The sequence below is a fragment of the Brassica oleracea genome, chromosome C4 (genome assembly GCF_000695525.1).
Source record: "Brassica oleracea var. oleracea cultivar TO1000 chromosome C4, BOL, whole genome shotgun sequence".
NCBI lineage: Eukaryota > Viridiplantae > Streptophyta > Magnoliopsida > Brassicales > Brassicaceae > Brassica > Brassica oleracea.
The window spans coordinates 38,245,561-38,259,247 of NC_027751.1; the positions used below are offsets into that span (position 1 = coordinate 38,245,561).

At 37.8% G+C, this 13,687-nt stretch overlaps 3 protein-coding genes across 4 annotated transcripts; 1 reads left to right on the forward strand and 2 right to left on the reverse strand.

Annotated features, from left to right (window-relative positions):
- Positions 1-2,994: 2,994 nt before the first annotated feature.
- Positions 2,995-6,908, forward strand: LOC106341793 (paramyosin). Its single transcript, XM_013780511.1, has 9 exons — positions 2,995-3,273; positions 3,436-3,639; positions 3,718-3,840; positions 3,982-4,022; positions 4,104-4,188; positions 4,276-6,111; positions 6,188-6,319; positions 6,404-6,477; positions 6,547-6,908. The coding sequence occupies exons 1-9, from the start codon at positions 3,196-3,198 to the stop codon at positions 6,731-6,733; spliced, it is 2,760 nt and encodes a 919-aa protein (XP_013635965.1). The 5' UTR covers positions 2,995-3,195; the 3' UTR covers positions 6,734-6,908.
- A 213-nt stretch (positions 6,909-7,121) lies between these two features.
- On the reverse strand, positions 7,122-11,070 carry LOC106341794 (DNA repair endonuclease UVH1). The gene is made up of 9 exons (XM_013780512.1): positions 10,100-11,070; positions 9,792-10,015; positions 9,627-9,712; positions 9,342-9,482; positions 8,516-9,247; positions 8,307-8,417; positions 7,966-8,226; positions 7,581-7,804; positions 7,122-7,495 (listed from the first exon to the last, which is right to left on the reverse strand). The coding sequence occupies exons 1-9, from the start codon at positions 10,963-10,965 to the stop codon at positions 7,285-7,287; spliced, it is 2,856 nt and encodes a 951-aa protein (XP_013635966.1). The 5' UTR covers positions 10,966-11,070; the 3' UTR covers positions 7,122-7,284.
- Positions 11,071-11,131: 61 nt separating this feature from the next.
- On the reverse strand, positions 11,132-13,139 carry LOC106341795 (pentatricopeptide repeat-containing protein At5g41170, mitochondrial). 2 transcript variants are annotated; one of them, XM_013780515.1, is made up of 2 exons: positions 12,060-13,139; positions 11,132-11,975 (listed from the first exon to the last, which is right to left on the reverse strand). In XM_013780515.1, the coding sequence occupies exons 1-2, from the start codon at positions 13,023-13,025 to the stop codon at positions 11,580-11,582; spliced, it is 1,362 nt and encodes a 453-aa protein (XP_013635969.1). In that variant the 5' UTR covers positions 13,026-13,139; the 3' UTR covers positions 11,132-11,579. The 2 variants fall into 2 exon arrangements, with proteins under 2 accessions (XP_013635969.1, XP_013635968.1); XM_013780514.1 differs by having other exon boundaries at positions 11,132-13,139.
- Positions 13,140-13,687: the final 548 nt, after the last annotated feature.

Sequence of the window (13,687 nt, forward strand, 5' to 3'; positions counted from 1 at the left end):
GAAGAAGGTAGGTGTCAGATTAAAGCAGATAGACCTTTTACAAAGCAGTTGGGTTTGACGGTTGGGGCTGCTTAGGTGATTTCATTTATGATTTATTTTGTTAAACTCCAATATAAAGATTAATATACCTGGCATTGAATAAACAATTTTCGATTTTTAAAAGGTAACTAAAACTTAATCCGTGCAGCCCGCATTGATGTTTGTTTTAATAAAAAACATATAAATTTTTCACAATACTAATGTCCCACAAATATGCTTGCATTCATTTGGATAGATCGACGATCTTCAATTATGTGTAATTTGTTGATTTCTCATATTACGGTTGCATACAAAACCAATCAAAATAATATGTTATATAACATATTTGACAGTTAATATTTTTAACAATAGTAATCATTTTTATGTATTTATTTATAAGATAAAACACCAATTATTATATTTATGTATATTAATAAATCTATATTTTTAAAATTAAATATATTTCTGGTTAATAAGATAGATAGATATGTCTTTAAGTTTTTATATACCAAATAAATTCTACTTCATGTGTATTTTTGAAAGATATATTAAATTGAAATGTATTTGTTGTATTCTTATAATTAAAATATATATGTGTGAATTATATTAATCATCACATTATTTAACACATATTTAAAAATTAAATTTATAAGCTTTAATAAAAATATCTATAATTTATATTTTGAATATGAAATGAAACAATAATATACATGAATATATAACATTTAGAGTTTGTAATCACATTTTAAATATTTTTTAGTTTTGTTGCAAAATTTGGTTAGAGAATAATCTAACAAAGTAAATGATTTATGGTTAACTAATTGAGTTTGGTAAGTTTAGATAGAGAATAATTTAACAAGATAAATGATTTATAGTTAATTAATAAATAATTACTAATTCAGTGGCATAAGTTTTAATTATTATGATGAAAGAAATGATGTTTTTAGAAAGTATTTTAGGTTTAATAATATATATATTAGAAAGTATTTTAGTTTTAATAATATATATATTAACTTACAAATCTACAAAAAAAATATATACTGCAACCAAGCTATGGTGAAGCAGTGAGAATCTTTTAGACCTTCCTCGAAAATGAAGGAAAATATTAAAAAGAGGGAAAAGCTGTTCCAATGTTGCATCATTTTAAGGGGAATTTTTTTTGTGAATAGTTTTCTCTCAGATTTGTGAGAACACTATTCATAAACTCATTTTTTATTCAAAATGATGTATTATTGGAGAAGACTTTTCTTCATTTTTTTATGTTTTTCTTTAATTTTTATTAAGCTTTTTAATTTATAAATTAGTTTTTAAACTTTTATATAATTTTGTTTTATATTTAAAAAAACTCAACATTTGTTTTATAATTTAAAGAAATTATTAATACTTTCATAATATAAATATAAGTTTATATAAATTCCTGTATCTTTTTTGAGAAACTAAGCTTATGTACATAATGAAGATTTAATTAAATTAAAATAATATTTGAATAAAATTTATAATTTTTAAAAATAATAATAAAATAATAACCATTATTTTAGAATTAGTAGTAAATTGTAATAACTATATATATTTGAAATTATTCTTTTTGAGGGGAAAATAAAAGAACCATTCGAGCAAAACGTAAATTTATTTTGAGTTTATCTCATTATAAGATTAAAAAATAAGGATAATAATTGGAGATATCCTTGCACTAAATTAATGAACGTATGTTAGGTGACATATAAAAAAATTCGAATAACATCACAGAGGACACCAAGCTCTGGTGGTATCTTAATATGTCCATCTTTGAACTAAATAAGAAAATCATCTTTTTATTTGTTTGTTCTTTTCTGTAATTGTTGTTACTTATAAATTTTTTTGTTACTTATAATTTATTTGTTGTGTTAGCCAAAAAAGAAAAATACAGCTGCTGCTTATATACCCCACAAGTATTGGAATGTACAGGGAAAAGACAAAATAATAACTATAATGTCTACATGTCACACAGCTTATGAAAATTCGCATGTTCCATGTCAAATGATGGTGTTAAATGTGACTATAACCCATTCTAGTAATAAAACCTAAGGTAAATACAAAAATTAAATACTGATGATTAATCAAAACGGTTTTTTTAAATGATGATCAAGTAAAACTTAATAATTATGCTGAGATTTACATTAATAAAGTTGACTACTATAAAAGTTGACTATTTCTTTTTTTGGAAATCATAACCGTTGCCTATTTTTATTGTTTTGTTACTATCACCGGGACAAACGCCGCATGCATATATTTAAGTATCTGACTGTATCACCCCTACTGACACAGCTTCCGAAATAGATACTCTACTAGTCACTGAAGGGTAAGAAAGTCATTACATTGCTTACTAGTCACTGTTCCCTCCACCCAATACATGCAGCTTTTAAAAATATAAAATATAATTCTTGATTAATAAAGCTAATTTCCACCACTAATGGGAAAAAGAATTGTGGTGCCGACCGTTTCAGTAGAGTGTAAGAGCAATTAGTTTAATCGATTATATAAAGAATCTATTTTTTGCCAAATCTGTCGGTACAATATTTTATACATATAAACAATACTTACTTGAGAAACAAAAGATTATATGTATCATATAGTATAATAAGAAAACTGTGATCTTGTAATGACAATGGCTGAAATATTAACAGGGAAAATGATCAAATATTGAAATAAAAGGGAAATCAAGTAATGAAACGATAGAAAATGTACTACAGATATTACACAAATTTACTAAATAATACACTAGTAATTTTTTTGTTTTTGAAGAAAACTTTTTAGGTTTTTTTTTAACACAAAAATGTACAAAACCTATAATAGTGTGCTAGAAAACGGAATCGGGTTTGGCAACCCTGAGCCTATGTTTGTAATAAATCCTAAAATTAATTAAGCAATTGACGTTAACTGATAAACTAATTAGTGTGTAGTATAATAATAATAATAATAATAATAATAATGTAGAGTAGATCCACTTTTTTCCATTTTCTTTGTCCCATTTATAAAAAAAAATCCAACTGGTGGAGCAAAACTCTCTCTGCGTCTGGCAGATCCTCTTTTGCTCTCTGCATTGGACTGAAAATGGCTGTTTCTTCTCACTCTCAGCGAGAATGCTTTGAGCTCTTGTAAGAAGGATCACGGCGATCGAATAATATAAAGGTGAAGAAGATGTTTAAGTCAGGGAGATGGAGGAGCGAGAAGAACAAGATCAAAATCGTCTTCAAGCTTCAGTTTCATGCCACTCTGGTAAATTCTTTTTTTTTTCCAGAACATAAATTGTCTGCGAAAGTTAATTTTGAAAAAGTAAAAAATAGTGAATCTGACAATCTGATTTGACCAGAATGAACAGTGAAATTTAGTTTTCTTTTTTTTTTTGTGGAATTCAGATCTTTGATTGTTTGTTGTCAGGTGAGTGAGTTGAAGGGAGAAGGATTAACGATCTCTCTTGTTCCCGGAGATGTTGGGAAACCCACCGGGAAGACAGAGAAGGCGGTGGTGCTCGACGGTTACTGCCGGTGGGAGTCTCCGGTGTACGAGACGGTGAAGTTTGTTCAGGATGTGAAGACATGCAAAGTTAATCAAAGAATCTATCATCTTATTCTTTCAACCACGGTTAGGAGTGACGACAATACTTTATATTTTTCATTTAAGTTTGTGTGTTCTTAGCTTTTATTTTGTTGTTGTTGCCAGGGATCTACTAAGTCTGGTTTGGTGGGAGAGACTTCCATTGATTTTTCTGATTACGTTGATGCAATTAAGACTTGCAACGTCTCTCTTCCTCTTCAGAATTCAATTTCAAAAGCATTGTTGCACGTAAGCTCTCTCTTTCTTGCATTAATGTTTGTCATGAGACACTTACGAGTTGTAAAAAAGCTCACAAGATTTTTGCTTATTTATATTTTGAAAGATATTTAATTTGATTCTTTGAACTGGGGTTTGTTTGTTCATTACTAGGTATCAATACAAAAGCAGCTACAAAATGTGGATCTGCAAAGGTACAACAAACTTCTTGCAACTCTTTTCTTAAGAGTGTTCTTATTTGGAGTCTCTGATTTTTTGTCTGTGTGCTTTTACAGAGTGGTGAAAAGCTCAAGGAGTCTAGATTTGAACTCCCAGTTGAGCATTGAAGCAGATGAAAGCCTTAAATGTGATTCACTAGAGGTATTTTTTCCGTATCCTTTGATTTTTCCAAGTCATTAGTGCATCATTAATTGATAGAATTTCTATTTTGTGTCTGCTCTTTTATAGGAAGGACCGTTCGGTAAAGGTTCCCGGATCGCTGAACTAAGGCGTCGAGCATCCATTGAATCAGACAGTACGCTGTCAAGCTTTGACAGTGTCTCTGAAGTAGATACACTGGGGGAACTTGGAAGCAGAGGAGATCTCATTCAGCAAAACCAACCAACTATTATGCATCATCACCATTCGGTTACAAATGTGTATCATGAAGAGCCTCCTGTATCAGAATCCGAGTGGTCAGGAAGCTCTGATCAAGGAATCAGCACTGACGACTCCATGAATAGTTCTTCGAATGATACCATTCCACCGAGAGACACAACAAGGACTACTTCCTCGGATGGTGAGGTAGATAAGCTTAAGGCCGAGCTCGTTGCTTTGGCAAGGCGAGCTGATTTTTCTGAGCTAGAGCTGCAGAGCCTCAGGAAACAAATTGTCAAAGAGACCAAGAGAAGTCAGGATCTCCTGAGAGAAGTGACTACCCTGAAGCAGGAGAGAGATTCAAAAGTCAGGAACAAGTTGCAGTGTGAAGGAAAGGACACGCAAGTTCTTCTAGAAGAACTGGATTACGAGAAGGATCTGAACTCCAGTCTACGGATACAGCTACAGAAGACAAAAGAGTCAAACACCGAGCTGATCCTCGCCGTGCAAGATCTAGAAGCAATGTTGGGACAAAGACGTAAGAACAACACAGAAGAGCCAAGGAGAAGGTCATGCACAAGCGAGACAGATGAAGACGAGGATCAAAAGGCGTTGGACGAGATTGTGAAGGGACACATGGACGCGAAAGAAGCACACGTCCTGGAGCGGAGGATCACTGACCTTTACAACGAGATAGAGATCCATAAACGAGACAAAGACGACCTTGAGATACAGGTGGAGCAGCTCGCTCTGGACTACGAGATTCTTAAACAGGAAAACCACGATATCTCGTACAAGCTGGAGCAGAGTCAAGTGCACGAACAGCTGAAGATGCAGTATGAATGTTCGCCTTCTATTGTAAACGTGAACGAGCTTGAGAATCATATAGAGGGGCTAGAAGCTAAGCTCAAGATGCAGTCGGAGGATTTCTCCAAGTCTTTGAGCCGTATTAAAGAACTTGAAACGCAGATGGAAGAGGAACTAGAGAAACAGGCTCTGGTCCTTGAAGCGGATATTGAAGCTGTCACGAGGGCTAAAGTGGAGCAAGAGAAGAGAGCTATCGAAGCCGAAGAAGCCTTGAGGAAGTCGAGGTGGAAAAATGCTAGCGTAGCCGGGAAGATACAGGATGAGTTCAAGAGAATCTCTGAGCAGATGTCTTCTACGTTGGCAGCGAATGAGAAGATGACTAAGAAAGCAATGAGAGAAACTCGTGACCTGCGCATGCAGAAGCGTCAGCTAGAAGAGCTTCTCATGAACGCTAAGGATGAACTCAGAGAGAATAAGGTAGAGTATGAAGCAAAGCTCAGCGAGATGGAGAGAATGTTGGGAGGACTTGTGGAGAAATCCAAAAATCTAGAGAGTGAGAAGAGGAGACAAGAAGATGTCAATGCAGATTTAACACAGGTGATCACAAGGCTTAAGGATGAGATTGAAATCTTGAGACTTGAAGCCGAGGCATCTTTGCAGTTATGGAACATAGAGAAAGATGAGCTATCAAGCATGATTGTATCGATGAAGAAAGAATCAGAGTCTTTGGCAGAGGAGTTGCAGCGTATCAAAGATGAAAAAGAAGTAGTCGTTACGCTTTTAGAATCAGAACTAGAAACTGCAAGAGGGGAATGTGGTGATCTACAGCATTCTTTATCCAAGAATGAATCAGAGATCGAGAAGCACATAAGCAACAAGGAAAGAATAATACTGCTCGAGGTATGCCTCTAACACTAGGACATTCATTACTTGCTGAATAATTTGATGTTGATACCACAAAAAAATTGTGATCCAGGAACACATCAAGCTAAAGGAGAATGCTTTAGAAGCCTTTTCAAAGATGTTTATCGAAAAGGAAAAGGAATTGAATAGCCGAATCGAAGAATTGGAGACTGAACTCAACAAACGAAGTCTGAATAGCCTAGAGGTAAAGAGAACTAACCTTTTAAAAGAATGAAAATTGCCTTCCAAATACCTTCAAAACAACATAACTCTCTGGTTTTGTAAACAGACTGGTGAATCTCTGCATGGTCCAGAAGCAGCTATCGCTTTGCAGAGCAGAAAAGTACTGTCATCGAACAAGAGGTATGTTCGTGAACCAATACAAACAGAAGAAACTACCGATCATTTCTGATGTTTCTATTTTCTTTACAGTGATGTCCTTGAAGACTTGGTAAATGAAGTAGCGTCGTTAAAAGAGCAAAATGGAGACATGGAGATGGAGTTGAAGGAGATGCAAGAGAGGTATTCAGAGATAAGTGTAAGATTTGCAGAAGTTGAAGGTGAGAGACAACGACTTGTCATGACTGTACGTAATCTTAAGAATGCCAAGAGGAGTTAAAAAAAAAAATCAGTACTCTCAGGACCTGAAAGTATTAGAAGGTTGTACAAAATTTATCTTCATTTCAATATTTATAATATATTTCCTATTATATATTTTTTGTCTGAGAGAAAGAAAAGTGAGTTTTGACTACTTTTGGGTGCTGTATTTATATAAAGATGAACGCGTTGTATAATATTCAAAATGTATTCCCAGTTCCAATCCAAAAGACGAATGTTTTGGCTCTATATGAAGTGACAATAAATATCCAGGAAGTAGCAAGTATTTCCATACTTGAACAGGGATGTTCGTCTCTTTTACATCGTTACCAAACAATTCAACACCTTTTTTAACCCTTGGAGACTCAAATATTGCAAGCAAATTTATGTTTTTCCACTAGACTTTCATCTTTAAGAATCAGAGTATGCTCACTAATGTAATTGTTACAGTACAACAATAATCAAATCCCATAAAATAATCAATGGATTCTAGTCTACAACAAATGAACAAGAAATAACTAAGCAGCTTTTTGTGATCGAGCTTCTAGATTTAGTTTAGGTTTACCTCTTCTTTTAAAGCAAAGTCGGATACTTGGCATCTAGAAACTCTCTAAGACTCTTAGCAACTTTGTGACCACCCATGATTTCTGCTAATTCCTCCACAGGCAAAGACGCGAGCTCAGACAAACTCTTACATTTCTCCATTATCAATCTATAATTGGCGTCTGAAACTCCAGGAAGCCTTCTCAGAAACTCTACTGCTGATGTGTTATAGTTCTCGGCTCTGTTCACATGACGAGTCAGTTTAACAAAAGCAAATCAAAACTGATTTTTGCGGTTCTAAAAAGGGCGTTTTTATTTATTTTTACCTGATGTCATTTTCTATGATACCCTCTTCTGAAGGAACGCCAACTCTTATTGCTCGGCTTTCATCAGGCTCGTCTTGGTTGGATTTTAAAGTGGTGAAGATCTCTGCAGTTGCATGTAGACTTCGAGACCACAGTATTCGTAACCGAGGAAAATGCAGAACCAGTAATGATAGTTTCGATATGATGTTATATGGTGTCACATCATCTGATATATCACTAGCAGACTGCAAACAAACATGAAAAAAGGAAACCAAAATTGTACTCTTTAAGAACTGATTCAAACTCAACGAAGAGCAGATCAAAATATGTCCTATATACGAGAAAAGGAAAAACATAAAAGATTAGAGACAACAAAACATGAAGACAGGAATGTGAGAGGGTTAACCTGAAAGGAGAAGCTTTTGTCTTGAGAGAACTCGATGAGAAGAACGGGTATTCTGTAATACCTTGACATCATTTCGACTTGGTGGAATAAACGACCTGATGTGAAGCTCTGGAAAAGATCTTGAATGCTCTTCCTCTCCACGCATATTGAAGGCGAGAGGATATAGTCGCCGACTTCTAGTGTAACAGGTATTATCTTCATGCCTTTCTGGTGAAGAACATTTGGTAGGCTGCTCATGAACTCCCTCATGTCAACTATTACCTGGTGATTAAGCCATTTAAATTTTTAAGTAAAAGTAGTCGGGTTGGTCTTGGAAATCAAATAAATGCTGAGATATGAACCTGAGTTTCTTTTTCGATTTCCTTTCTTCCACCTGCTTTTCGGGTTAATGAGTTTTGAGTACTTGAAGCCGGATAATCTGTAGATGAGTTCGACCCCATGCAAAGCCCATCCTGATTCCAAGCCATTAGTATATAATAGATGAGAAGAAAGAAGGAAAGTGGAAACAAGAGCACAACATAGATTATGGTTTAGAGTTTGAGATATAAACCTGATCAACGGGAATCATCATCGAAGACTTCTGCCTAATCAATGATTCAAACGCTCCATTTTCCCGGCGGATGCTTGCTTCGAACTTCTGCACTTCTGTGGACTCATCATAGAAAAGAAAATAGACTTTCAGATTTTTCAGAGGGTTCTCTGCTTTGTACACCTCAATTTCTCTGACGAAACTCATGTCAGGGTGGTAGACAATGACCACAGACGGTTTCAAGACATCTAGTATAGTCTGATCGCTTTCTAAGGCATAGAAATGCACAGGCGGTAGCTTCTTAGCACCGTCAGGGTGAGCATCACTGGCTTCTCGAGGTCCTGATGTGCTCGCTTCACTAACCTTTTCTTCATTTTCTGAGCCTGTTACTATTTCAGGTTCACTGTTCGTCTTTTTCTTACTGCAACTTCTTATGGGTCTCCGAAGACTTGATGACTCCTTCTTAGCCTTTCCTTTGGTACTGGACGCCTTATCAACTTGAGCCTCTGGATTATTATTTCCAGAAGCAGTTGTCTTCCCTAGCTTACGAATAGAGGATGCAGCAGCCATAAGAGCCTCGTGCTCTTGTCTGCAAACACTGCTACCCTCCGAGCTCTGTATTGTAGTCACAGGAACTACTCCATCAAGAATCCCAAAACCCTTGGGAGTCTTTTGTTTCTTCTTTTGCGGTGTCTGCACATTGCGGATCTCAATTTTGCTCAGCAGGTACATTTCCCACTCTTCCCGCATTACCTAGACAAGTATAACGCAAACAAAGAAAACGGATTTGTCTTAAAGGACAGTATTCTTCTCAGTAGTGAATAGTGATGTGACTAAGTGACTATACCTTATGTGGATTGTTTGTGATGCAATCTTCAAGCTGCATGCAGGAACGTTCATCTTTACAAGCCACAAGAACTATTCCATTGTTGTCTTCCTCAAAAAGAGTCTGTTTTTCTCTTTCTTCTTGTGTCTCTAATAAAATATCCTGTATTAATCATGGACACGCCATTAAGTAGTGTGGCAGCCAAATCAAAGAAACAAATATTGTCACTAGCTGAACCAAATTCCATCATCAAATCAAGCCTAACAGAGAAACGGCATCAAAACTGAAACTCACTCAGACACTCACACGTAAGACTTTCCATTTGGGTGCCTCTTCCAGAACTTCTTCAATAACAACGCCAGTATCCCCACTCGTAGCCGTTGCACCACCAACTGATTAAGAGGTCCATTTATTATTAGCAAAATAATTATAAAACTACATACAACATCAGAGTCACTATTCATTATTTACCTGCTTCTACAGAGGCATTATCACCCTTTAACTTTCTCTTTTTACCACTTGTATTCTTAACATGTTCTTTTGACTTCACCTCACTTGCCTTGATGAGACGATACACTCGTTTCTTTGCAAAATCAAATATCTTATAGCTGGACTCTGCAAATAACCAAACAGATCGATAGCTCTCGGCAACCCTGAGCGTATCCAAAAACTTCAGAAAACTCACAGCATCATACCTACACAGAAACAAAACAACAACAAAAACGCCGTCAGAAACTGCACAACACCCAAATTGAAGTAAAAGAAAAGTACTTGAATACCTAACAAGATAGTCAAGCAACTTCCTCAAAGTCTTCAAATCAGAAACAAGCTGTTTAGTTCTTTTCCCAAGAGTATGCCAAATGGGATCAAGCTGCCTCCTCACAATCTCATCAAAGGACTTAAACAAACCACTCTCCACAGTCAAATCATCCACATCCACCTTATTCGTCTTCCTCATCTCCTTGAGACAAGCGTCCATGACTTCAATAATCGCTTTCTGTATCCCCACCATGTAACTCGACATCGATACTCTTATGTCAACAACCTCAGGCGGCTCCCTCTCCAGCTCCTGAGACACATCCAACTGAAACCTAGGCCACAGATGGAGCCTCCGGAGGAAGAGAGCGCGCATGGTCCGCTCCGTCTTGGCGAAGCCGGAGACCATGGCCTGCGGTCTATCGGAGAAGGCGCGCACGTAGGCGGAGGCATTTAGGGTTTTGACGATCCGGACGATGAAGGCTTCGGTGGAGGTCTCGGAGAGGGAGTGCGCGTTGAGGATGAAGATTCCGGCGAGGGAGGAGACTGGAATCCGCTGGGTGAGGAGATCGACGATTAGGATCCGCGGCGTGATGAAGAAAGGGTTTCCGGAGGAGTAGAGGGAGTGGCGATGGTTCGCCGGGAGGTCGGAGGTGATTTCCGCCGGGGGAGGAGATGAGAGAGATGAGAGTTGATGGAGGATTCTGGATTTGAGGGATTGAGAGGCGGGAGAGAGGAGGAGAAGTAAGGTTCCTTGGGACGGTGAGTGAAGGATGAGGAGAGAAACGATTAACTTAGCGAGGGAGAGACCGGAAGAGAGGATTACTAATCCGCCGTTAGAGTCTTCGAGAAGGTCTGATATGATCTGCTGATGAAATTTCAGCGCCATTGAAGAAGAAGAACGACGCAAGTCGGAGATAACGACTTTTGACGACGATAAAAAGCCTCTTCATACGATAGAGAATGTTCAAACTTCACAACGACGTCGTTTAGTAACTCAAGTATCAAAATTCCCAGACCAGATCATCAGGCATTCTTTCTAAAAGATTTTTTCCTTTTTTCTCATTTTCCCCAACAAAGGAAAAGGAGAACGTATATTTGTTCTTGAATTACAAGGTTACAAAAGAATAAATATGAAAGAAATCAATCTATAAATGTATGCACTTACCTAAATGAGCCTACTACATACACTATTCCTCTAAAAAAAAGTCCTCACCGTATGTATAGACAATCTCACAGCTTCATCAAATCCTCGCTGCTTCACTGATTGGTTACGTGTATGAAACTCCCATCTTTATAGGAGCCTATCTTAGGCATCTCCTTGGAACCAGAATCAAAGATACAAATGTGACATTATCAGGAATTAACCCAGGCTGTATGTATCATCATCCTACACATATAGGCAACATGTTCTTATGAAAGTTGCATCATAGTTAGAAACTGTAACTGTGTGAGTAGAAGAAGCAATCCCTCATCAATACTATGATCAGTTCACTGTTCCACCTAATTTTGTAGAACCCCATCTTCTTTCATTTTCCTAAACAACACATGTGCTTCAAGCTTAAAACCTTCCCTAAACAACCCTGATATCATTGTACTGTACGTTACAACGTTAGGCTTCATTCCTTTGGAAGGGAGGCTACAAAACAAATCAACAGCATCTCTGAGTTTACCAGCTTTGCACATCCCTTGAATGATGATAGTATACGTAATAATATTAACATCAATCTCTCTCTTTTGTATATCTTCGAATATCAACAACGCTTTACCTAGCTTCCCGTTCAAACACAGCCCATGTAACAAAACGTTGTAGGTCCTAACATTGGGAGACACCCCACGAGAAACCATCTGACTAAAAAACTCTTGTGCAGCCTTATGTCTCCCCACTTGACAGAAACCCTGGATAAGGGCCGTGTAAGTGATGGTGTTACCAAGTAAACCTCTCTGATTCATCTCGTAGAAGAGTTTCATCCCATACTCAACCTTTCTCGATTTGCAGAAACCGTTAATGAGAGATGTATAAGCCACTACATCTGGAAAGCAGCCCTTCTCCTCCATTGAGTAAAACATTTCCTTGGCCTCATCGACGCGGCCTTCCATGCATAATCCATTCATCAACGAAGTGTAAGTGAAAACATCAGGAGCTACAGAGACTCGAATCATCTCGCTGTAGAGCTCTCTAGCCTCCAGAAGCTTCCCCTTTTTCACAAACCCGTCGATCAACGAATTGAAAGTGACTACATCAGGGTTGATCCTCCTTCTCATCATATCGTTAAGTAAACTAACGGCGTCACTCAACCTGCCGGAGTTACAAAGACCGTTCACGAGAGACGTGTAGGTGACGGCGTCAGCTTTAACGCCGTTGCTCTCCATTTGGTTAAACAAGCTCATCGCGTTATCCACAAGTCCGTTTCTGCAAAGAGACTCGATGAGCGTGGTGTACATGACAACGTCGGGTTCGATCCCCATCTGATTAACGATATACATCGCATCCTCGGGTCTATTCCCATTGACGAGAGATGTGAACGTGACGATGTCAGGGCTAAACCCGAGTTTCATCATCTTCCCGAGAAACGACGAAGCGAGATGAGGCTGAGAGGATCGGGAGAAACAGTTCATCAGGAGGTTGCAAGTGTAGAGATCGTGCGGAATCCCTAACGTCTCCAGATGGTTGCAGAGAGCGATGACGACGTCGTATCTCTTCGATTTGGAGATAGCGGTTAGTAGCTTGGTGAAATCGACGGTGGAAGGAAGGGGGCGGGACTCGACCATGCGAGTGAAGAGATCCAGAGCTTCGTTGAAGGGAAGACTGTTTCTCAGAATCGCTCGGTAATCGCAGAAAGCACGAAACCAGAGAGAGAGGCTCAAAAGGCGGTTAAAGGAAAGGGTGGTTCCGGAATCACCTTTCTCCAAACGATGTCGATGAAGATGAAGAAGCCTTGTCGCCATTAAACGCAACCAAATCGATTTGATCGATCCTCCTCAGAATCCTCGGTGGAGCTTCGATTCTCGCTCCGTTGGAAGCGTTGGGAGAAAGTTTTAAGACCCGGCATTTTACCAGGGCCCGACCCGAAACCGAAAGATTTTGGTTCGGATAGTAACTGAACCAATCTTTTTATCCTCTGGGCGTTTAAATTTTACTTTATATAATAATATATAAAATATTAGCTATAATAAAAGACGAAGATACTTTAGTTTTTAAATACACTATTTTCTATTTAAAATAATTAGTAAACATTTTAGGTTGATAAAAATAATACTTTCTGTAGAATATATTAGGGCAATTGTCCAAAAGAACACCTTTCAAGTTTATGTCACAAAAATGACACCAAGAAATGAAAGTCACAAAAATGACATTCATTAAAGGGCAAAATGTCACTGCTACCCTTGTGTTATAAGAATAAAAAAAACAAATAATTCATTTTCTTCACTGCGACTCTTCGAACCGTGTCGTCTCCGGCTCGGGAATCTTCAAACCCTCACCGGCACTGTCGTCTCCGGCTCGCGAATCTTCAAAACCTCACCGGCACTGTCGTCTCCGGCTCGCGAATCATCGTCTCTGGTTCGGGAATCATCGTCTCCGGCTCGGGAATCATCGTCTCCGGCTCGGG